A 26,107-nucleotide genomic window follows, 5' to 3' on the forward strand; every position below is an offset into this window, starting at 1 on the left:
GCCTTGTCAGGTATTCTTAGTTGTAACTTTTCCTCTTTCTTCTCTTTAAATATATTGTGCAGTTCCCTTCTGGCCTGCAAATTTCTGCTGAAAAATTCAGCTGAGAGCCTCATGGGAGTTCTCTTGTAGGTAACTCATTGCTTTTCCCTTGCTGCTTTTAATATTCTATCTTTAACTTTTGACATTTTAATTACAACTTGTCTTGGTATGGTCTTCTTAGGGTTGATCCTGGTTGGGACTCTGTGCTTCCTGGACCTAGGTATCTGTTACCTTCCCCAGGTTAGGGAAGTTTTCAGCTATTATGTCTTCAAATACGTTCTCTTCCCCTTTCTCTCTCTCTCTCTTCTCCTTATGGGAGCCCTATTGTATGACTGTTAGCACGCTTGATGTTGTCCTTGATGGCTTGTAAATGATCCTCCATTCTTTTTATTCTTGCTCCTTTTTCTGAAGCAAACCCAAGGTCACCTTTATACTCTTCTTCCAGAGATGAGAAAATGGTTCCATTAGTGCTGGTCAGTATAGTGCTATTGAAGGGCACAGCCATTTAAACTGGCCAAGATCTCTGTTATGGATTGAGTTGTGTCTGCCCAAAGACAAGCTGAAGACCTACCCCACCCTGTACCTCCAATTATGAACTTTTTTGGAAATAGGGGTTTTGCAGATATAATTAATTAAGATAGGGTCATGCTGTAGCAGGGTGGGCCCTTAATCCAGCATAACTGGTGTCACAATAAGAAGAGGAGAAGACAGAGACACATAGGGAGAATAATGTGTCATGTGGCAACAGAGTTGGGAAGATTGGGGCGATGCATCTGTAACCCAAGGAATGCCAGAGGTTGATGGCCACCACAAGGAGCTGGGAAGAACCAAGAAAGGATTCTCCTCTACAGGTTTCAGAGGGAGCATGGCCCCGCTGACATCTTGAACCTCTAATCTCCAGAACTAAGGAAGAATAAGTTTCTGTTGTTTTAAGCCACTCAGTTTGTGGTACTTTGTCATGGCAGCCCTAGGAAACTAACACTCTCCAAAGACAAATGCTGCTCTTCATCCGCTTAGGAGCACTGGCAACTGCCTCTGAGGGTATCACACCCTCCATGCGGATTTGGGTCTCTCCATGATTGCCATGGTAACTCCCCACTTTGGACATTCAGATTCCGCCTTTCCCAACTGTTCGTCCTCTGGGATGTTACTATTCCAGGACAGCTGAAGGCTAAGGAACATGTGCCTTTACTTATCTAGGATAATGAGTTTGCTCCACCCACAGAGAAAGTCTTCCTGGATGCTTTCTTCACCTCAGATCCTCTCCCAGCTTCCTGGTTTCTCTTTCTATCTTCCTGCCACAAGAACCCAGATGCATACTTAACATCCTCCCAAGAGTTATAGGTTAAGTTTATAGTGTAAATTACTCTTCCTTTCTGTATCCTGAAATGTAGCCATGTGTGTGTTTTGGTGGGGGTGGGGGAGGAGGTCTTCCCTGATAGCTCCTGCAATGCAGGAGGCCCCAGTTTGATTCCTGGGTTGGGAAGATCTGCTGGAGAAGGGATAGACTACCCACTCCAGTATTCTTGGGCTTCCCTTGTGGCTCAGCTGGTAAAGAATCCACCTGCAATGTGGGAGACCTGGGTTCAATCCCTGGATCAGGAAGATCTCCTGGAGAAGGAAAAGGCTACCCACTCCAGTATTGTGGCCTGGAGAATTCCATTGACTATGTATTCCATGGGGTTGCAAAAAGTCGAATACAACTCTGTGTGTGTGTGTGTGTGTGTGTGTGTGTGTGTGTGTGTGTGTAACTGGATCACTTTGCTGTACACTTGAAACTAATGCAATATTATAAATCAATATACAAATCAATAAAGAAAATGAAGGCCAGTTCCTTGTTGAGGAAAGCTATATTATTAAGAAACACCAACCTTTTTACTGATTGCAAAACTCTCTGAAAAGTAACCCCAAAGTAAAAGAAGAGCATGGCACACCTATCTCACCATCTGAATGATAAATCAAGGGGCAGGGGTCTGAGTCAGATCTGACTTGAGAAGCCACGATCTTGTCATATCGTAGGGAAAACTTATTCTCTTTTATTCCTTTGTATCCTTTTTTGGGAATAAAGTAGCTCCTCGGGTCCTCTGTGAACTAAACTAATGTGAATATGTGGCTTCCCTGAGTGCCAGCTGTGGTGGATGCAGGCCATGAGTACTGCTGCGGGTAGGTGACTGCATGTTCAGGGCCTTGACGCAGAGGCTCACTGGGATTTCCTTAAACTCCTAGGAGCTGAGGTGACCTACATGAACATGACTGCCTACAACAAGGGCCGACTGCAGTCCTCCTTCTGGATTGTGGACAAACAGCATGTTTACATCGGCAGTGCCGGTTTGGACTGGCGGTCTCTGGGACAGGTAATCTTTTCATTATATAGAGCTTTGTCAGCATCAAAACTACCACCTCCATAAAACTCTCCGTCACCTCTACTGTGACTGAGAGAATTTAAACCTACAGCATTTATTAATTTTAACTGCACAGTTTTAGTAGTTTTACCCTCAATTAAAGCAAAATAATAAACCTTTCCTTGTCAGAATCATTTCACCAAAAAAACTGCCATTGCTTCAGTGCTTTTATAACTCAGATGCTATTCCCACATTCTTTAGAGCATGTGCTATGCTGCGCTTAGTCACTCAGTCGTGTCCAACTCTTTGTGACCCCATGACTGTAGCTCGCCAGGCTTCTCTGTCCATGGGATTCTCCACGCAAGAATAGTGGAGTGGGTAGCCATTCCCTCTGGGGGTTCTTCCTCCTGATGCTTGACCTCAGACTCTCTGGACTTCCATGATGGTACAGTGGTAAAGAATCTGCCTGCCAGTGCAGGAGACACAGGAGATGTGGGTTCGATCCCAGGGTGGGGAAGAATCCCATGGACAGCTGAGCCTGGCGGGCTACAGTCCATAGGGTCGCAAAGAGTCATCACGACTTAGTGACTAAACAATAGCAATAGATTCTCTTAGAGGGCTATTTTTATGTGGACCCTTCTCTATGTAGCCTGTATGGGTTTGATATTTTGTTATGTGATGGCTGTTTTTACAGTGGATGTCTGCTACCTCTTTTTTCCATGTATGCTGATCTTTATCCCCTTGAAAATGGTGGGATTGATGTTGTGGTGACCAGAGTCTGCACCGGGTATTGAGCAGGGCCTCCTCTCTGCCCTGTGATTATCACTGAGGTGGGGTTGGCTCCCCAGTGGTTGGAGTAGAGACTTCCAGATCTGTATCTTAGCCATGTTTCTGACCTGCGATGTGAGGTAGGTGGGATTCAACACTCCTGCTAGCAGGGAAGCCACAGAGTATTCCTCCTCTGGAGCTGTTCACCTGTGGGTGTGCTCTGTTGTGTCACTTTTCACACCCTGTGCTGCCTCACGAATCACACTGTTGGTGGCACTGCTCTCGGCCCTACTGCAACTGTGGGTATGCTGGCAGTTGGCCCTGGTGTCTCTCAGGCGTTGCTTTCACCAGACCATCTGTGCATATCCACCAGTCAGGTCCCAGGACTGCAGTAACCATGCATTGGGACCCACTGTGGGGGCTATGGAGGCAGCTTAGATTTTGACCTGATCCAGTAGGGTCACAGAAAGTCAGGCACAACTGAGTGTCTGAGCAGAGAACAGAATCCTGGCATGTCTATGCCCACAAAGCCCATAGGCCCTAATCTACACCTGTCTCAGCTATGGGAGCATTTATCTGTTCAGATATCCCACAGTCACTGAGTTTCCAAAGTCAGCAGTGGGGGTGTAAGTCCATGGAGAGATTTGAGCTCTTCCTCCTTAGTCACAGGGCCCCTGGATCTCAGCTGTGGTTTCAGCCCCACTTTTGCATGTGTCTTCTACCAGCATCTACTCCCAAGGCTGCCTTGGAACACACGTGCCTGCCTAGGTGGGCAGAGAGAGGCAGCGATGGGTAGGGTGTGTGAGCTACTCAGGTGAGTGCCCCTCCCAGTGCCCATGGAGGCAGGGACCAGCACATGGGGAAGGGGGCTGCAGCGGTGGCCCCACTACTTGAGGGTCATTCAACAGTGGCATCCGTGGCTATGGTGGCCCAGGCTTCTTCCACAAACATTTCCAGTTGTGGAGTTTCGTGCTCTCATTCCTTCAGACTGTCTCTTTACACCCAGCAGCTGTTCCCTCACTGAGTCTGCTCTCCAAACCCTACATTCCAGCACCCAACCCCACTTCTGCATCAGCAAACACCCATCTCAGGCTGAGGCCAGAGGGCTCTGGCACTTATCACCTATATAGGTCTTATGCTGTCCTGCCTGCCATAGATGGGTTGCTGCCCACTCCTCTGAGCTCCTAGAGCTCCTCTTCTGTCCCAGACGATCTCCCCACTGATGAGGGGGCTTCCCCAGTGGCTTGAACCTTTCCTTCAGCTCCCCTCCAGAGGTGAAAGACTTTATCCCATTTCCTTGTTTCTATGTGCCTTTCTTTTGTCCTACCTAGTTGTGTGGGCATTTTTCTTGTGGTTTCAGGTGCCCAAGGTCCTCTACTAGTGTTCAGCAAGTGCTCTGTGAGAATGGTTCTGTTAGTAGATGTATTCTTTTTTATTAATTAATTTTTGGCTGTGCTGGGTCTTCATTGCTGCACGACCTTTACTCTAGTTGCAGACAGCGAGGGCTACTTACTCTGTAGCTGCAGCGCATGGGCTACTTATTGCAGTGGCTTCTCTCGTTGTGGAGCATGGGCCCTAGGGCATGGGGGCTTCAGTAGTTGTGGCCCCCAGGCTCTAGAGCACAGGCTCGATAGTTGTGGCACACAAGCTTAGTTGTTCCACAGCATGTGGGATCTTCCTGGATCAGGGATCTAACCCATGTCTCCTGCACTGGCAAGTGGGTTCTTTACCACTGAGACACCAGAGAAACCCTGATGTATTCTTGATACATTTGTGGGAAGAGGTGAACTCCACATCCTCCTGTTTCACCATCTTGACTCCTCTCCCCTGCTAAGTGGTTTTTAACTTGAGCATAATTTGCTCTTTTTTTAAGAAACTATGTTTTCCTACCACTAAATTTTATTTTTTGTTATGAACTGATAGAGTTTAAAGTTCTATTAATTCCATTTGAATGAAGTTTGAATTATTGAGGTTTAATGGTATTTTTCTCCAAATTTTTGAGCAAGTAATCTTTATTTTCTCTATTTCCTTCTACTTCTTTCCTTATATAGACAGACAGACATATATTCACGTATTGGTTTCTCTGCTTGAGGATTATTCCTTTATCTTTGCTTTTAGTTGTTTATTTTGTAAGAAAGTAAGTTGATCTTTTAAATGTTTACTCTGTATAGTCATTTAGATATTATTTCCTTTTTAAATGTATCATCATTATAAAATATGAAAAGTTCCCCACTTTAAACATGGTAAATACAGAGAGAAGATAAGGTGCAAGTTATTTCCTATTCATATGAAGGGCAGACCTTATTTTATGAATTTTCCTTATTTCCACATTTCTAAGTGGTGGCTGGTTTCCTTTCAGTTATAGAGAAGACCAGAGGATGCAGTGGGCAAGTACCTGGGCCTGGTTCTCTGTATCATGACTAATCAAGCTTCTTTCTTAAAGACGAGCCAACTCCTGTGCTTCACTTACTGTCATTCTCTGTAGGAACTGGAGAATCACAACCTCTCCACTGTTGGCACTGCATGGCACTGAGCCCTCCAGTCTGTCTGGAAGAGATGTCCCTCTGACCTCATCCTGGTTTGTTCTCAGAGGGAGAAGGAAATGGCAACCCACTCCAGTATTCTTGCCTGGAGAATCCCCTGGACAGAGGAGCCTGGCAGGGGGTCCATGGGGTTGCAAGAGTCAGACGCAACTTAGTGACTGAACCACCACCACCGCCTAAACCCAGAATGAGAGGGAGAGTAAATTAAGTGGACTTCTTAGATTTCTTTCCTTCAGCTCAAATATACCAACAAAGTTATACTTTTAAAAATGTAAATGAATTATCATGCTATTTCTTAAGTATGCAGTAAGTGTATTTTAATAATTTTGAAATAACTCATTTTATAAGTCATAATCTCAGGCTCCCCAGGTGGCTCAGTGGTAAAGACTCCACCTGCCAGTGTGAGAGACATAGGAGATGTGGGTTTGATCCCTGGGTCAGGAAGATCCCCTGGAGAAGGAAATAGCAACTCAGTCCAGTATTACTGCCTGGGGAAATCCCGTGGACAGAGGAAGCGGGCGGGCTACCATCCACAAGGTCACAAAGAGTCAGACACAACTTAGTGACTAAATAGCAACCACAGCCTATATGTCAACTGCTAACCTACTTCTCTTACATCAGCGGCCACCATTTCTCTGCCTCCTCTCCAAACACAGGCACACATGTTGTCTCTTTGTCCACCCTTTCCCCTTAGTTTTTGCTATTTGAAATCATGTTGTTATACTTATATCATCTATTTTGAATGTTTCCCTTTCATCTGTGCTTGATTATGTGGGCTTTTTCCTTGGTTTACTTCATGAGACATAACACATTGCACAGCAGGGCTCATGTGTTAGAACAGATTTTTTCATTTGAGAAATGTGTGTGAGACTAATATTTGCATGAAAAATTATAATACATTTTCTAAGTATCAAACTCAACCTATTCCATTAGCTTTATATTTTGTGAAGTTTTCTAGTGAAATCAGATTATTACTATCAATTATTACCTTAAATCTATAGTGTTATTGTTTAGTTGCTAAGTTCTATCCAACTCTTTATGACTTCATCCATGAACTGCAACATGCCAGGCTTCCCTGGCCTTCACTGTCTCCCAGAGTTTGCTCAAACTCATTACCATGGAGTTGGTGATGCCATCCAACCATTTCAACCTCTGTCGTCCCCTTCTCCTCCTGCCCTCAATCTTTCCCAGCATCAGTGTCTTCCCTTGAGTTGGCTATTTGCATCAGGTGGCCAAAGGATTAGAGCTTCAGCTTTAGCATCAGTCCTTCCAATCAATATTCAGGACTGATTTCCTTTAGCATTGACTGATTTGATCTTCTTGCAATCCAAGGAACTCTCAAGACAATTCTCTAGCACCACAGTTCAAAAGCTTCAGTTCTTCAGTGCTCAGTCTTCTTTATGGGCCAACTCTCACATCTGTACATGACTACTGGAAAAATATAGCTTTGACTATATGGACCTTCATCAGCAAAGTGATGTCTCTGCTTTTTAATCTGCTTTAAATCTATAGTAAGAGAAATAATAAAACTAATGATAAGAGTTTCAGTGTATTGCAGGTTTTCTCTATGCTAGGCATTCTTCTAAGCACTAAAGAATATGAACTCATTCAATTTTCACAATAACCCTTTCTTTTAAATACTACTATTATCACTTTATTTTGCAAAGGAGGAAATTGAGACACACAGTAGTAACCTTCCAAGAAGCTGCAAAGCAAGAATTCAAACCAAGGCAATCTAGTTCCAAACCCTTCTCTCTTACTTCATGCTAATAATTTTTAAAAATACATTACATTATGAAAAATCATTTTCTTTCAGGATTTTTCTGTTAGGCTATACAATAAGTTTCCTCTACTCTTTTTTCTTTAAGAATAGCTAACAATGCTATTCATCTAGATACCTTCACTCATTCACATCTTTCTTTTTTAAAAAAAAATTTTATTGGAATATAGTTGATTTACAATGTTGAGTTAGTTTCAGGTGTGCAGCAAAGTAATCAGTTATACATATTCATCGATACACTGTTTATAGATTCTTTTCCCACATAGGCCAATTCCAAATATTGAATAGAGTTCTCTGTGCTATACGGGTCCTTGTTAGTTATTTGTTTTATATATAGTAGTGTGTATATGTCAATCCTAGGCCTGGCATGCTGCGATTCATGGGGTCGCAAAGAGTCGGCCACGACTGAGCGACTGAACTGAACTGATCTTTAATTTATCCCTTACCCCCTGGTAACCATGATACTTTCTTGGTGGCTCAGACAGTAAAGAATCTAACTGCAATGCAGGAGACCTGGGTTCAATCCTTGGGTTGTAAAGATCCCCTGGAGAAGGGAATGGCCACCCACCCCAGTGATTTTGTCTGAAAAATTTCCATTGACAGAGAAGCCTGGTGGGCTATAGTCCTTCTGTCGAGTCAGACACAACTGAGCAACTAACATACTTCCCTGGTAACCATAAGTTTGTTTTCTACATCTGTAACTCTTTTTTGTGGATAAGTTCTTTTGTACCCTTTTTAGGATTCCACATATAAGCAACATCATATGATATTTGTCTTTCCATTCACATCTTTCTAATTGCAAACCCATGACATAATGGCCACAGAATGATGCCTACTGTTATTCAGTATTTAAGTTCTGCAAACTCAGTTATCTGGGTTGAATTTCAAAGACTAGAAGTCAGTGTGTGTGTGCCTCTATATTCTCCCACAGTGGTTCTAGGTGCTCCCCTAGAATCTGTGGCCACAGGGAGTCCTGTGGGAGGGAAAAGGGAGCTCCTAAAATTATGAAGGAGGAAACAAAAAACGCAGCACTAACAAAGCAAACAAAAGACTAACCAGTGTGTGAAGTAGAAGGAAAAGGGAACAAGTCTTCAAACCTCAGGGTTCTGGAGGCGTGATGCTGAACTAGAAGAAGCTGAAAAGGAAAAAGTGAAAATCATATTTTTACTAAATTTGCTTTTATAATTTTTCAAATATACCCTCTGAAATGAACTACAACCTGGAATTGGAGGCAAGATTCAGTGGGTTCCTTGCTCACATGAATCTGGCAAATCTGTATAGGGGAAATATTTGAATAAAATTTTAAAATATAATTATAACAAATAGGAATAGGCCTACTTGACTCTGTAAATGTGTGTTTTAATCTTATTGTTACTGTTTAGTCTCTAAGTGATGCCTGACTCTTTTGCAACCCCAAGGACTGTAGCCTGCCAGGCTCCTCTGTCCATCTTAGTCCATCTTTATTCTGAAAAGACCTGAAAGGTATATCTTAAAACAAACCAGCTGTTGGAGCAAGGAACATAAGAGCTCTAAGATGAGGTCTTCCAGTGACCGTGTTGGTAATCAGAACAACCCAGGGCAGGATGTGGATTCAATCCTACAAGCTATGGGAGAAACACTGAAGATCTGTGAAGGGCCAGGACCTGACAACTCTGGAACAAACCTAGAGAAAGTGCTCAAGCTGAGGAGTGAGGGAAGCATGAATAGAGACTCCATGGCCAAGATTAAAGGGGAAAGTGACAGGACTGAATTATGATGGTGTGAAGGTTAATTTTATTTATCAACTTGGCTAAGCTGACACGCCTATTTGTTTATTCAAATACCAGTCTAGATGTTTCTGTGAAGGTATTTTTTAGATGTGATTAACCTTTAGACATCACAACAAAGATCCATCTAGTCAAAGCTATGGTTTTTCCAATAGTCATGTATGGATGAGAGGTTTGAATCATAAAGAAGGCTAAGCACTGAAGAACTGATGCTTTCAAATTGTCGTATTGGAGAAGACTCTTGAGAGTCCCTTGGACTGCAAGGAGATCAAACCAGTCCATCCTAAAGGAAATAAAACGTTTAGGTTTTATTATTCCAATATTCATTGGAAGGACTGTTGCTGAAGCTGAAGTTCCAATATTTTGGCCACCTGATGCAAAGAGCTGACTCATTGGAAAAGACCCCGATGCTGGGAAAGACTGAGGGCAGGAAGAGAAGAGGATGGCAGAAGATGTGATGGTTAGATAACATCACTGACTCAAAAGACATGAATTTTGGCAAACTCTAGGAGATAATGGAGGACAGAGGAGCCTGGCATGCTGCAGTCCATGAGATGACAAAGAGTCAGACACAACTCTCTGGAGAAGGCAATAGCACCCCACTCCAGTACTCTTGCCTGGAAAATCCCATGGACAGAGGGGCCTGGTAGGCTGCAGTCCATGGGGTCGCACAGAGTCGGACAGGACTGAGTGACTTCACTTTCACTTTTCACTTTCATGCATTGGAGAAGGAAATGGCAACCCACTCCAGTGTTCTTGCCTGGAGAATCCCAGGGACAGGGGAGCCTGGTGGGCTGCCGTCTGTGGGGTTGCACAGAGTCAGACATGACTGAAGTGACTTAGCAGCAGCAGCAGACACAACTTAGTGACAACATTTAAATAGGTAGACCTGAGTAAAACAGATTATCCTCCCTTATGTGGAAGGGCCTCATCCAGTCAACTGAAGACCATAAGAGCAAAGACTGAGGTTTTCAGAAGAAGGAATCTGATCTCAAAACTGCAACATAGAAACCCTACCTGAATTACTAGCCTGCTGTACAGATATCAGACTGACTATGAGAACTAGAAAGTACTACCACAGAAAAGACATGGTAAAGCTGTGTCACAGGGACTGATTGGTTGTAAGGAATGAGCCAGAGAGAATAATGGATATTGTTCCAGCATCTGGATGGACCTGGGCCAACAAGGAGAAGGACCATACCATCAGCAGAAATAGGGACTATCAGGGGGTAGGGGCCGTTCTGATGTCCAATGGGCAGTTGGAGAAACAGTAAAGAAATTGGCTAGTATTGATGCTTTTGCTTTTTATGGTGTGATCACTCACCTAGAGCCAGACATCCTGGAATGTAAAGTCAAGTGGGCCTTAGAAAGCATCACTACGAACAAAGCTAGTGGAGGTGATGGAGTTCCAGTTGAGCTGTTTCAAATCCTGAAAGATGATGCTGTGAAAGTGATGCACTCAATATGCCAGCAAATTTGGAAAACTCAGCAGTGGTCACAGGACTGGAAAGGGTCAGTTTTCATTCCAATCCCAAAGAAAGGCAATGCCACAGAATGCTCAAACTACCACACAATTGCATTCATCTCACACGCTAGTAAAGTAATGCTCAAAATTCTCCAAACCAGGCTTCAGCAATACGTGAACCATGAACTTCCTGATGTTCAAGCTGGTTTTAGAAAAGGCAGAGGAACCAGAGATCAAATTGCCAACATCTGCTGGATCATGGAAAGAGCAAGAGAGTTCCAGAAAAACATCTATTTCTGCTTTCTTGACTATGCCAAAGCCTTTGACTGTGTGGATCACAATAAACTGTGGAAAATTCTGAAAGAGATAGGAATGCCAGACCACCTGACCTGCCTCTTGAGAAACCTATATGCAAGTCAGGAAGCAACAGTTAGAAGTGGACATAGAACAAGAGACTGGTTCCAAATAGGAAAAGGAGTATGCCAAGGCTGTATATTGTTGTCACCCTGTTTATTTAACTTTTATGCAGAGTACATCATGAGAAACTCTGGGCTGGAAGAAGCACAAGCTGGAATCAAGATTGCCGGGAGAAATATCAATAAGCTCAGATATGCAGATGACACCACCCTTATGGCAGGAAGCGAAGAGGAACTAAAAAGCCTCTTGATGAAAGTGAAAGAGGAGAGTGGAAAAGTTGGCTTAAAGCTCAACATTCAGAAAACGAAGATCATGGCATCTGGTCCCAGCACTTCATGAGAAATAGATGGGGAAACAGTGGAAACAGTGTCAGACTTTATTTTTTTGGGCTCCCAAATCACTGCAGATGGTGATTGCAGCCATGAAATTAAAAGACACTTACTCCTTGGAAGGAAAGTTATGACCAACCTAGATAGCATATTTAAAAGCAGAGACATCACTTTGCTAACAAAGGTCCATCTAGTCACGGCTATGGTTTTTCCAGTAGTCATGTATGGATGTGAGAGTTGGACTGTGAAGAAAGCTGAGCCCCGAAGAATTGATGGTTTTGAACTGTGGTGTTGGGAAAGACTCTTGAGAGTCCCTTGGACTGCAAGGAGATCCAACCAGGCCATTCTAAAGATCAGCCCTGGGTGTTCTTTGGAAGGAATGATCTAAAGCTGAAACTCCAGTACTTTGGCCACCTCATATGAAGAGTTGACTCGTTGGAAAAGACTCTGATGCTGGGAGGGATTGAGGGCATGAGGAAAAGGGGACGAGAGAGGATGAGATGGCTGGATGGCATCACCAACTGGATGGACGTGGGTTTGGGTGAACTCTGGGAGTTGGTGATGGACAGGGAGGCCTGGCGTGCTGCGGTTCATGGGGTCGCAAAGAGTTGGACATGACTGAGTGACAGAACTGAACTGAACGGAACTGATGCTTTTTATCTAACAACTTGGGCATCTGAATAGTAATAGTTTCTTGATTGACCCTAAAGCTACTGATTTCATCACAGCTCCTATTTCTGACAATAACCATTTTGTAGGATGGTGACAAGAATTGTACTCCTTCTGCCTCGCCAAGCTGGTTACTTCTTCCTAGTCTCTGTGGGTTGAAATCATAGCCTGATGTTACAGATGAGGAAGGGTGCTGAGACTTAAAGTGTCTTTGATTCCCTCTTCTTGTCCCTTTTTCTTTCAATTAAAAGAACAAAGCACTGAGGTAGAGTTTTGACGACTGAGTAGATGTGCTAGTGGGCAAGAGGAGGGCACTGCTTTAAGGCACATCCTGCCACCCTGTTCTGTGCTACCATTGAGCTGACGTTTTCACAATTTATGATTTTCTAAAGACCTGTTTTAGTTCCTATGGAAGTGGGCATTGGTAATGCAAGGAAATAGATATTGGAGCCAAAATGAAAACTAACCAGAGGAAAAAGCAATTCAATAGCAAAAATAAAAAATTAATATTCCTTAGGCAACATGTAATGAAGGAAAACAAAGGATTCATTCTTCCAGTATTGATTCAGAAGATTACCTGGGCTGCTCAAAAAGGTCGTTTTTTGTTTGCACATGAATTCTAAAGTAAATGAGGAGCTAGACGTCCCTATTTCATATAAAAGAAATGTATTAGCAGACAGGTTTTCAGTAACAAAGCCATGCTTATCTTCTACAATTTTCAAAGTGACAATTTGGCAGAAATTTTGTTCAAAAGAGGCATAAGTAGGAAATCCTCTTTCCTAGTCTCTCCTGAAATACATTCTCACAAAACCAGTTTACTATTATAAAATAATCTCAATTTGTGCAATTAAGTAAAGAAATAGGAACATCACTTGCTTTCTCCTGTTCACCTTTCCCAAGATGAAATTCAGTTAGTAGGTCATTCTCAAGTGAAATTTATTTCTAAGTATTTTCCTTCATATGTCCCAGCAACACTTGCCTCCTCAATCTATCCTAAGTGATGTGATAATCCTAGGTATCCGTAATGGCTCCTTAGATAAGATGTCTCAAGATCTCTATCCTGGCCACTTTTTTTTTTTTTTAATATAATCCATCGGTTAAAATTCCTCTTAAAATATGATGCCCAAAATTCAATATGGAACTTCAAAAGTAGCCCTGCCCTGCAGACTTTGGCTTGCAGTCACGTGGGCACTATACTTATGAAAATAGAAGCTAAACCTGAATTTAATGTTTTGCCGGCCTAATTATTTTTTTGTTTGTTGTTACTAACATCATTGCTTGGCAATATGGCATAATAGTTGGAGTCAGATAAAGCTAAAATTGAATTTTTTTCTATCTCTGATAATTACATAACCATAGGCAAGTTTCTTTCATTTCCCTGAGCCTAAATTTCTCTCGACAATTGATTAATGATACCAACCTCCTACAATTGTTAGAGATCAGATTGGATCTCACACCCTAGCACTGGACTGCAGCCCAGCTACCGCTCAGTAAATTGTAGCCAGTAGAGCTAATGACAAGGAAACTTTTTTCTTTCTTTGACAAGGTATCTAGATCAGTAGATCAAGGGAATGTTATAGGTGCTGGCATTTATTTGCTATTTTTGGCAAAGATTTTGTAAATCTCTCTGACTCATGGCCTGGATAAAGGTATAGCATGGTGGACAGCAGCCCAGAAGGGACATGAGCTGGGGGCTGTGTCCCTCTGAAGGGAGATCTCACATGTCTTAACCATAGAGCTTTATTCTACATCCTATACTGTTCAAGGTTATCATCAACAGTCATACCTAGAAGGCAACTGACCAAATTTAAAAATAGCCCAAATCTGGGAGATATAGTTAAGGTCTCAGTTTTCAGAAACAAGACTTCAAGAGATTTCAGCGAGTTCGTTGGAACAATACTCACAAGAGGAAAGTGAACAGGGACATGGAAATAAATGAAGACCACCCAAGTGAGAATAAGATAATCAACCACTACCACTTGCATTTGGCAGAGGCTCAAAGACAGACAGAGGAGTGGAAAACTTTGTAGTGGAAAAATGGGATGAAGCTGATTGAAGGCTGTTAGCATAGGGAAATTGTAGGAGAATTAACTAAAAAGTAGGATATCCTATGTAATGGGCTTCCCTGGTAGCTCAGCTGGTAAAGAATCCTCCTACAATGCAGGAGACCCCAGTTCAATTCCTGGGTTGGGAAGATCTCCTGGAGAAGGGATAGGCTACCCACTCCTGTCTTGGGCTTCCGTGGTGGCTCAGATGGTAAAGAATCTGCCTGCAATGTGGGAGACCTGGGATCAATCCCTGGGTTGGGAAGATCCCCTGGAGGAGGGCATGGCAACCCCCTCCAGTATTCTTGCCTGGAGAATCCCCATGGACAGAGGAGCCTGGTGAGCTGTAGCCCATGGGGTCACAAAGAGTGACTAAGCACAGCATCCTATGTAACTGATTAGGGGTACATATTTACCTTTATGTTGTTAGTTCTAAATTGGAAACCAGGCAAAATGAGGGTAGCTGGTAGTTATTAATCAAATGCTGCCCATTTTATGGGGGCATTTGCTGCAGGGGATTATTATTTGGCTGTCTGGGCTGGTTGCTGAAGGTGGTGGATTAGAGTTGTATTTTTATATATGGTCTGGCCATTGTCCATTTGTATATTCAGCCTCTCAGGGATGAACAAAGCCTTCTTAATCCCATGACTCCTACCATCCCCTTCCCCACAAGCTGGTTTTAGAATCTCAAACAGGTGTCTGGCTGCCTATATTGAGAACTGGGCTGGGGAGTTACCTGCCTGTGGGTTATTACCTGAAATCCCAGCATCTGGATGTTAGATGCTTAAAAAAAATTTATCAGATGAATGCATGAATTAACAAACTAGAGTGTGCTTACTAACCATGTAAGATAGCCATATCACATGAGAGAACTGGAATCAAAACTTGAAAATTATAGGAGAAATGATTGACAGCAAAAGCCTGGCTACACATACTCAGTTTGTGTGTTGGGCTTAGTGACAGACCAGTGACTTCCGCCAAAAGCTGGTCCACACCAATTTAGTAACACTTCTGACATCACCTTCATGATTGTTAAGAATATGCTATCATTATGAAAATTTATTTTTGAATGCAGAAAAGTACCAGTTTTAACCATGAAGTTTTATTTTGCATTGTTTTTAATATTGAAGTAAACTACTTGCCAAAGCTTGCTGTATATATGCATACGGATTTTGTTTCCTTCAATAAAAGTTTATTAAGTATGTTTCACTGGATTTCTTTGAGAGCTCAGTCAGACCTAGGAAATTCATTTAACAAATATATTAACCAAGATTCACTTAGGTGAATTTTATTGCCCCATTTTTTCCTACTTCATGGCTTTCATATTTTAATTAGAAAAAAATTGAAATGCATTATCCTGATACAGTGACTTGCTAAAATACTACTTTTGTACCCATAAATCATTCTGCATACTTCAAGTTTACAGCTCAAGCATTTATTATTATAATTAGCTGTCACTTCAGTCCTTTATTGTTAAATTCAACAAAATTTAACTGTCATATTTTTTAAAAAACCCTTTCTGAAGCTTAATTGTCTCAGCAAACTGTGTATAGAAAATTAACTCTATTGCCTTGTACCATTGTAACACGACCTTCTTAACCTCCACTCACAAACTACTAAATTACTTCTATGTTGTATTAGTCAAGGTTGAATGTACCATATTTACTGCCTAAAAATACTCACCTACTTCTAACTTGGCCTGTGGTGCTGGAATATTTATTGTAGAAGTAGCAGTCCGGAGAAGGCAACGGCACCCCACTCCAGCACTCCTGCCTGGAAAATCCCATGGACGGAGGAGCCTGGTGGGCTGCAGTCCATGGGGTCGCTAAGAGTCGGACACGACTGAGTGTCTTCACTTTGACTTTTCACTTTCATACATTGGAGAAGGAAATGGCAGCCCACTCCAGTATTCTTGCCTAGAGAATCCCAGGGATGGGGGAGCCTGGTGGGCTGCCGTCTATGGGGTCGCACAGAGTCGGACACGACTGAGACGACTTAGCAGCAGCAGCAGGAGTCTGAATTTCATTCTCAGAAGCCTGCAGGAGAAATCATGCTTTATAATAAAGCAAGACTAAGATAAACCAAACAATACATAGAAATGCTAATAGATTCATAGTTTTGAGTAAGAACTTTCTTCTTTTTAGAAATTCCCCATGAACATTGATTTATTTAATCCCCACAGCAGCCCTGTGAGGTATTAATATATGAAACAAGGTCTAGATATTAATATATGAGACAAGCTCTAAATTTGCAAATGAGGAAATAGAAGAATGTCCTGGAATTATTTCTTTGAGTAACATCAGAGTTAGGAATGAAACACAAATTCCCAGTGTTCATGCAACACTCTTTTCCCTGTGCCTGAATAGTGGTCCAGATGTCCCACATTTATGGTGATATCCTGCAGATCGAGAAACCAGAGCAGCTTCTCTAACTGGAATACAACCAAGAACCAAAAAAAGATGCAAAAAGACTGTGCAGAGGCAAAACTCCCCAAAGCTATAGCCTTTTACATATTGGAGCACCTCGTTGGGCCTTATTCAAAATCCGTTGATTCTTAGGCTCACCATGGGTCTAATTAATTTCCAGCTATGTCCAGTAAGAAGTCACTTGTCAGAAAAGAACACTGACAGTCCAGACAAGTGAGAACTGTCCACAGAAGTAGACACTGATCATTGAAAATAACACACGGATTCTAGAATTCCAGTATCATGAACCAATCAGCATTAGCCAGCCTCTCTACCTCCCAGCCAGCCTTCAGGATGACTATGACTTTCCCTTTAGGAAAAAGGAAAACTGTCCATTCACTGCTTCCTGTTCAGGACACAAGAAATGTGCTTAAACTTTTAAGAGATAAGCCCCTTAGAATAGCTGGAGGGTTAGTCCTCGAAGCAGTCACCTCTTATCTCTGGGTAGTCTGAACCTCTAAAGCAGTGCCATCCATTAGAAATATACTGCAAGCCACTCATGTGAGCCACATATGTGATTTAAAATTTTCTGGTAGCCACATAAAAATGTAACTAGGAAAAAGGTCAAATTAATTTTAATGATATATTTTATATAATATCATGTACCCTAAATATTATCATTTCAACATGTCATCAATATAATACATTTAATAATGAGATATTTTACCTTTTTCTGATAGCAAGACTTCAAAATCTAGTGGGCACTTCACACTCAAGCACAGCTCAGTTCAGACCAGTCACATTTCAAGTGCTCGATAACCACATCTGACTAGTGACCATCTTGCTTGCACAGGTCTAGAGCATCTCTTTCTCACTCTTTAGGAGGTAGAATATGTTTTTTGCCAAGTTAACACACAAGCTTAAAGAACTAAGGAATTTACTCAGAAAAGCTGGTTTTATATCTGACACATAAACCAACTTCCCTTGGAAGAACTGGTCTTTATGGTGTTAGAACCTCCAGAAGTCAGGTTGCCCATGGAGCTATAAGAGTTTCAGGATTTGGAAAGCTGTGAAATTGCATTTTGCAGGCCATTCAACACATGGCACTGATGTAAACTGCTTATTTTTACCTCCAGATTTATGGATTAGGCTCTGTGTCTTTCCAACATGATATTGATATTGTTCTCAGAAGTCAAATATCTATTGTCTTTATCTGCCAAAAACTTCCATCAGGGAACATCTCTAAAACATGCTTTGCCTGCTGCAAACAAGTGTCATTTCCTGGCTATGTTATTTTCATGTGTTCATTTATTCATTCATTCAGCAAACATTATTTAGCATCTACTTTGTGTCAGGCTCTACTGAAAGTGCAAGGGAGTACACAGATAAAGAAGTGAGCTCTCTTTCCTTAAGAAGAGAAGTAAACATTTAGAATACAGTTTGATATGTGTGAAATTAACTCAGACTAAGGGAAGGGTCAGGGACAGTTCCATGCAGGAGATGGTACCTGAGCTGAACTTGAAGGATAAGCAGAGATGAACTAGAGAGAAAGGTTTTCCTTTGCACAGAGATGAAAGGAAAACAGCATGGCTGATTCTGAGAAAAAGCGCTTACCCAAGTGGCTGTTACACACAATTCCACCATGAGTGGAGGAGACAGGAAGATCTTAGAGCCTTGGGTATCATGCAAAGAAGCATGGATTTGGTCTAAAATTTGGGGAAACCTGAAGAGTTTTAGGCAGAAGAGCTGCAACTGTGGAGAAATGGATTATTATTGCTGTTTAGTTGCTAAGTCGCATCTGACTCTTTTTGCACACCCGTAGACTGTAGCCTACCAGACTCCTCCGTCTACGGGATTTCACAGGCAAGATTACTAGAATGGGTTGTCATTACCTTCTCCAGGGGATTCTTCCCAACCCAGGACAGATTCCATGTCTCCTGAACTGACAGGCAGGTTCTTTACTACTGAGCCACCGGGGAAGCCCAGAGAAATGGTTTGGATTGGAGTACAGCTTAGGAAGATGTTGCAGAAATGAGTCAGCAGGGGGCATGGGAGAGAGTAAGTTCCTGAACTAACTCCATGGCAGTGAGGAAGAGTGGGAAAGGAGGGTCTCTGCTGGTCTGGCTGAGCCCTCTGGGTTGGCTCATTTCTTGTCTCCGCTTCAGATTCTTCATTGTCAAATTTCTCCCAAAAGAAGGCATAGGTGAGTCAGGGTATCCTGAGTCATATCAGCCTACTTACCTTCTGCTTGGAAGGCTATAACATCATCCCATTTTTTAAAATAGAGAAATCCCCAAAACACATAATGCACAAAATGAGCTCAGCAGCTGCAACATGCAGGCTCTAGAGCACAGACTCAGCAGCCAGCAGTGCATGGGCCCAGCTGCCTTGCACGCACGTGGGATCCTCCCCGACCAGGGATTGAACTGGTGTCCCCTGCATTGGCAGGTGGACTCCCAGCCACTGGACCACCAGGGAAGTCCGTGACAATGAAGTCTTTGGAAAGATAATCATCCCTATCAGTTGTCTACGCTTAGTTTATAAAACACTTTCTTACACATTAAGTTGTCTGATTCTTCCTTAACTACTGAAGAAGAAAGAAGCCTCTGTTAACTCTCCTGAGGTCACAAATGTGGCACTGAGATCCAGAAACATTAAATGATCAGTCTGAAGACATGGTGAGAAGATAGCTCCTGAAACGACTGTTCTAGTCTCCTCTATCAAAAAGGAACCTGACGTTACTCAGGTGACACACTGACGAGTGGCCCTTAGAATAATAGCTTATTGAATAACAGTTTATTGTCCCTATTATCAAACACTGTCTACAATGAATGAACAATGAAGCAAATGCTTCTGTTGGTCCCACTCCCAGAAGCCATCAGTCTGTGTAGCAGCTGCCACCAATTCATGCTCTCAGCCAGGTGAACACCTCCATGGAGATTGCCTTGGCTGTGGCTGCCCTCCTTGGTGGGATTTTGTCTCATTCTCCAGGGGTTACTTTAAACCTCCAGATTGCCTCTCACCATCCTAGAGATCCAGCCAAAAAAAAAAAAGCCTCCCTGAATTCTCAAACTCTCCCAAAGCAATGTGATATTTTATGAGAATCCAGAAGGCAGAAGTAGTGAAAAATTGTGTCTGCTTCTCTCTGCGTTACCTTAATGGATTCGATCATTCACTCTAGCCAGATCATATCAGACACTGGAGATAAAAAGAGATCAATAAAAAACAATTTCCTCTTTCAGTGAACTTACCATCTGATGGGAGAGTCAGACTGTAGATCAAATAAACAAAGAAATAAAATAAGTAGAGTGATAGATGCTGAAAGAGGAACAAACAGAGTGCTGTGGCACATGGTAATGGGAGGGGAGGATATGGGGACAGAGAGAGAGAATTCCAGGAAGAAAAATGGTTTGCAGAAGGCCTGGAAAACTTCTCTAGCTTGGTTTATACAAGACGCATGTGACTAAGACCAATAGAACAGGCCAGAGAGGTAGGAGGGATCTCAAGACTCCCTCTTCTAACTTCTTTTACCTCCTCCAGATTCTGTGGTTTTTGTCCCACCCCCTCCTTCCTGCTCAAGGACTTCTGCATCTTTAGCACTTTAGGCAACTCACTTAACTGCCTCTTCTGGTCCTCTAACCATTCTTGTCTTTATTATATAGCCCAGAGTTCAAACTACCATCCTTTCTCACTTGCCTATTTCTTATGAATCCTTTTTTTTTCTTTTTAACCACTTTTTAAACTTTTTTTAAACTTTTATTAAACATTTTTTAACTTTTTAAACCATCTTTTAAACTTCCCAACAAGTTTTTTGGGAAGAACTTTTTCCCCAAATGTGATCAGACACCGCAGAGATTTATTGGTTTCATTTTTCATCCTGAATGCATCCTTCTCAGAACTTTTGTTGAAAGTGCCGTGAAGGGTTTAAGTTGAAATAATGAAGTATCTGAATTACCTGTCATGAACAAAAGTTTGTGACATTGTACAAGAGGCAGTGATCAAGACCATCCTCAAGAAAAAAAAAATGCAAAAAGGCAAATGGTTGTCTGAGGAGGCCTTACAAATAGCTGAAAAAAGAAAAGATGCAAAAGAGAAAGGAGAAAAGGAAAGATATACCCATATGAATGCAGAGTTCCAAAAATAGCAAGGAGAGATAAGAAAGCCTTCCTCTGTGATCAATGAAAAGAAATAGAGGAAAACAATAGAATGGGAAAGACTAGCAATCTCTTCAAGAAAAAGATACCAAGGGAACATTTTGTGCAAAGATGGGTACAATAAAGGATAGAAATGATATGGACATAACAGAAGCAGAAGATATTAAGAAGAGGTGCCAAGAATACACAGAAGAACTATACAAAAAAGATCTTCATGATCCAGATAACCATGATGGTGTGATCCCTCACCTAGAGCCAGACATCCTGGAATGCAAAGTCAACTAGACCTTAGGAAGCATCACTACGAACAAAACTAATAGAGGTGATGGAACTCCAGTTGAGCTATTTCAAACCCTAAAAGATGATGTTGTTCAAGTGCTACACTCAATATGCCTGCAGATTTGGAAAACTCAACAATGACCACAGGACTGTAAAAGGTCAGTTTTCATTCCAATCCCAAAAGGTAATTCCAAAGAATGTTCAATCTACCACACAACTGCATTCATCTCATATGCTAGCACAGTGATGCTGCTGCTGCTAAGTCGCTTCAGTCATGTTCAACTCTGTGCAGCCCCAGAGACAGCAGCCCACCAGGCTGCCCCGTCCCTGGGATTCTCTAGGCAAGAGCACTGGAGTGGGATGCCATTTCCTTCTCCAATGCATGAAAGTGAAAAGTGAGAGGGAAGTCACTCAGTCGTGTCCGACTATTTGCAACCCCATGGACTGCAGCCTACCAGGCCCCTCTGTCCATGGGATTTTCCAGGCAAGAGTACTGGAGTGGGTTGCCATTGCCTTCATTCTCCAAGCCAGACTTCAACAGTATGTGAGCTGTGAACTTCCAGATGTTCAAGCTGGATTTAGAAAAGGCAGAGGAACCAGAGATCAAATTGCCAACATCCATTGGATCTTCGAAAAAGCAAGAGAGTTCCAGAAAAACATCTACTTCTGCTTTATTGACTATGCCAAAGCCTTTGACTGTGTGGATCACAACAAACTGTGGAAAATTCTGAAAGAGATGGGAATACCAGACCACTGGACCTGCCTCCTGAGAAATCTGTATGCAGGTCAGGAAGCAACAGTTAGAACTGGACGTGGAACAGTAGACTTGTCCCAAATGGGGAAAGGAGTATGTCAAGGCCATATATTGTCACCTTGCTTATTTAACTTATATGCAGAGTACATCATGCAAAATGCTGGCTGGATGAAGCACAAGGCAGAATCAAGACTGCTGGGAGAAATATCAATAACCTCAGATATGCAGATAACACCACCCTTGTGGCAGAAAGTGAAGAGGAACTAAAAAGTCTCTTGATGAAAGTGAAAGAGGAGAGTGAAAAAGCTGGCTTAAAGCTCAACATTCAGAAATCTAAGATCATGGCATCCGGTCCCATCATTTCATGGCAAAAAGATAAGGAAACAATGGGAACAATGAGAGACTTTATTTTAGGGGGCTCCAAAATCACTGCAGATGGTGACTGCAGCCATGAAATTCAAAGGCACTAGCTTCTTGGAATAAAAGTTATAACCAACCTAGACAGCATATTAAAAAGCAGAGACATTACTTTACTGACAAAGCTCCATCTAGTCAAAGCTACAGTTTTTCCAGTAGTCATGTATGGATGTGAGAGTTGGACTATAAAGAAAGCTGAGTGCTGAAGAATTGATGCTTTTGAACTGTGGTATTGGAGAAGACTCTTGAGAGTCCCTTGGACTGCAAGGAAATCCAACCAGTCCATCCTAAAGGAAATCAGTCCTGAATATTCATTGGAAGGACTGATGCTGAAGCTGAAACTCCAATACTTTGGCCACCTGATGCGAAGAACTGACTCACTGGAAAAGACCCTGATGCTGGGAAAGATTGAAGGCGGGAGGAGAAGGGGACGACAGAGGATGAGATGGTTGGATGGCATCACCGACTCTATGCACATGAGTTTGAGTAAGCCCTGGGAGTTGATGGATGGGGAAGCCTGGCATGCTGCAGTCCATGGGGTCGCAGAGTCAGACATGACTGAGTGACTGAACTTAACTGAATTACCTGTAAGAAGATTACTCTGGCCTCCACATGGAGAAAGGGCAAGAATGGGAATAATATGTGACCAGTAAAGAGGCTCACCAGCATGGTGACAGTGGAGGTGGGCAAAGAGAATGGGTTTGCGGCCTGCCTCAAGAGACCTGCTGAAATGGGCTGAGGAAACAGAGGTGTTGACAGCCATGGGCAATGGTGATAAGAAAACTGGGTAGCAAGCACAATTTTGTACATTTTACTTTTAAGATACCTGCGAAAAATCCAAAAGACAATGTCACTTTGTTGTTGTTTAGTTGCTCGTTCATGTCCAACTCTTTTGTGACACCATAGACTGTAGCCCGGCAGGCTCCCCTGTTGATGAGATTTCCCAAGCAAAAATACTGGAGTGAGTTGCCATTTCCTTCTCCAGGGACTCTTCTTGACCCAGGGATCAAACCCTGTCTCCTGCATTGGCAGGCAGGTTCTTTATGGCTGAGCCACCCAGGAAGCTCCGGTGTCAATTCGGTAGGCTCTAAATTTGTGACTGGTGCAGCCTTGTAGGCAGCTGGCATGTGTGGATGTACCTTGCCCTGGTTGGCAGTGCCGTGCCGCCCTTCGCCATTGTTCCTGTGAAGGTGTTGCCAGAGACAGACTCCTTCTGTCTCACTTTTTCTCTCTCCTGTCCCCTCTGGCTCTCTCCTCCACTGTCTCCCACCCTGAATGCTGTCTCCCTCAGTGTGCTTTAGTCTGTCATCCCCCCACCTGTCTCTTACACCTCAACCTGATCCACTTTGCTCATCTACTATATTCCCGAGACACTGGCCTTTTCTCTGCTCGTTGAACATGCTAAGCTTGCTCCCTTCTTGGTGTCTGGTGTTTACCACTCCTCCCGCTGGCACAGTTCTCCCATATCTTCCATCATTTATCCTGTGCTCAAGCCACCTCCTCAGAGCAGCCGTCCCTCACCTCCCCAGCTCACACAATCACTCTCTACACATGACCTAATGTTATATTCTTTGTGTGTTGCAAGCAGCACCTGAAGTTATTTTATGCCGTTATTTTATGCTTGTCTTTCTCCTCTAGAATTAAACTCCTTGAGGGCAGTGACTTTCTTTCTCTCTCCTGTTCAGTAGCATATAAACAGGAACCTAGAACAGTGAGTGACACCTTAAAGGTGCTCAGTAGAACTAGGTTGGCCATTAGCCACCCAGCGCCTCCGTGTCATTTCATTACTGACTCCCTGGTCCATGACAGCACATGACCCACGAGAGGCCCTAGTATGCAGATACAGATGTGACAGTGAGTTTGGAGTGGCATTCAACTCTGGAGGTAATAGAAGCACCAAACAGAAACTCTCAGAGAAGCTAGAAGAAGCTAAAGCATTTAAAAACATACTGAATGAGTATCACTTCTAATCTTGGAATGTTCTCGAGTATCATAGCTTGAGAGAACCATGGAAGCATTGTGGATATATGGCCAAAACCAGGAGGCAGCAACTGACCATGGTGTACCTTTGCAGTCTGTTTTCCAGTCTCCACAGCCACCTCCTGCTTCCACAGGTCCTCCGCAAGGACCATCAGAGGTGCAAGAATGAGATTTTTTTTCCCAGCTTCTTTCCTCATGATGATTCCCCATGTACCTTCTTGAGGGCTGTATTAGACTATTTCTCTGTAGTAAAAATATCCATGAGACTTTTGTTTCTACTGCCTCTCTCACATATAAGATGACAGTATTAAAATTGCTATATTGAATGTACTGTCATATTTCCAAAATTATTTACATGATAAAACAAAAATATACTCTTTGAATATGTGAATAAAAATTTCCAAAAGGTGTTCAATACATACATACTGACTGACTAGTAAACACCCCACCCCAGTTTAGAAAGAACTCTGAAATCCTACACATCTTCTGTCCTACACTGCCTACTCACTACAGACCAGGGCAGACCAACCCAGGTCTTTTCTTAATGTTTTTCTTTTTTTTTACCAACTAATGCTTTTGATTTTAAAAGACATTTCTCTTTTCATTTGATAATCGTGCTAGGATCTCTATTGGAAATACTCTGCAGTCAGTTTCAGTTTCTCTATGTACTTGAGAATTTCAAACTAGTAGTTACTGTACAACTTTTCATAGTTCACGCTGGCACCTTCAGTCAGTTTGAATTATGAAGTATTTCTACAACCTCATATCAAAATAGCTAGATACTGTTTACCCAGTAACCCAAAGTTCCCTTCAAGCCACTGCACTGTGCAGGCTTCCACCCGTGTTCATCTTCTGAGATTACCCCACTGTAGCCAACTGTATACAGCAGTCCTCCTGCCTAATTGCTCTCACGGCTCTATTCCTCGGCCTCTCTCTGCCTGAAGTTTTATCTAGATGATTAAACCCACTGCTTCAACTTGATGTCTTATCTCTGTGCCAGTGACATCTTACATCTAAGTGTGTCTAGTTTTAAATTCATCCCCAACTCTCCATTCAGTTTGCAAACATACACTTCGACCCTCTGCATGCTCCACCATGAAGTCTTATCTCTGTCTTAAAAATAAACATGGCTCCACTGTATTTTCCCCACCCTAACAGCTCCTTTTTTCTTTAAAAAAAAAAAAAATTTTATTTATATTTTGTGGCTGCACTGTCTTCGTCGCTGCCTGTGGGCTTTCTCTAGTTGTGGCAACCAAGGGCTACCCTTCATTGCAGTGCCCCAGGTTCTTATTGCGGTGGCTTCTCTTGTCACGGAGCACGGGCTCTGGACTTCAGTAGTTGCAGCGTCCAGACCCTAGAGCACGGGTTCAGTAGTTGTGGCACACAGGCTTAGCTGCAGCTGCTGCACAGCACGTGGGATCTTCACAGACCAGGGATTGAACCCCTGTCCCCTGCATCGGCAGGTGGATTCTTAGCCACTGGACCACCAGGGAAGTCCCACAGCTCCTTTTTTCATTGTCATCACTATTTCTGTACATTGACTTACTTTTTAAAGCCAGTTCATCTCAAAACTGCCATCATCTTTAACTTTTCATTCCCTTTCCCATTCCCTGCATCCAAATGATTTTTACGTGATGAAGCTTCAATCTTCACTGTGCCTCCCACAAATATAGCCATCTTTCTAGTTATGTGTACACTGGAGCATGCCCTCATCAGTCTATCCTGGGACTGACTAGCCCACAGTGATGTCTTCCTGCTTCTGGCCTCTCCCCATTGTCATCAGTCCTAAACCCTACACACAGATTCATGTTGCTAAATTAATCGTAGCCCCCAGTGACTCTCCTCAGTCTGACATTCAAAGCTCTTCTGTTTCATTCCCACCTATCTTTCCAACCGTTATATCCATGGACTTACACACCAGCCAGATTATATTACCAAACTATTCTCTGGGCAAT

At 42.7% G+C, this 26,107-nt stretch overlaps 1 protein-coding gene across 1 annotated transcript in view; it reads left to right on the forward strand.

Moving 5' to 3' along the window:
- PLD5 (phospholipase D family member 5) overlaps positions 1–26,107 on the forward strand; it is a 390,092-nt gene that overhangs the window by 300,453 nt on the left and 63,532 nt on the right. Inside the window, exon 5 of the mRNA XM_068986433.1 lies at positions 2,266–2,393. Within this exon, the coding sequence (XP_068842534.1) occupies positions 2,266–2,393 (128 nt within the window). The remainder of the gene's footprint in view (positions 1–2,265; positions 2,394–26,107) is intronic.

This window comes from Capricornis sumatraensis, chromosome 14 (genome assembly GCF_032405125.1).
Source record: "Capricornis sumatraensis isolate serow.1 chromosome 14, serow.2, whole genome shotgun sequence".
NCBI classification, from domain to species: domain Eukaryota; kingdom Metazoa; phylum Chordata; class Mammalia; order Artiodactyla; family Bovidae; genus Capricornis; species Capricornis sumatraensis.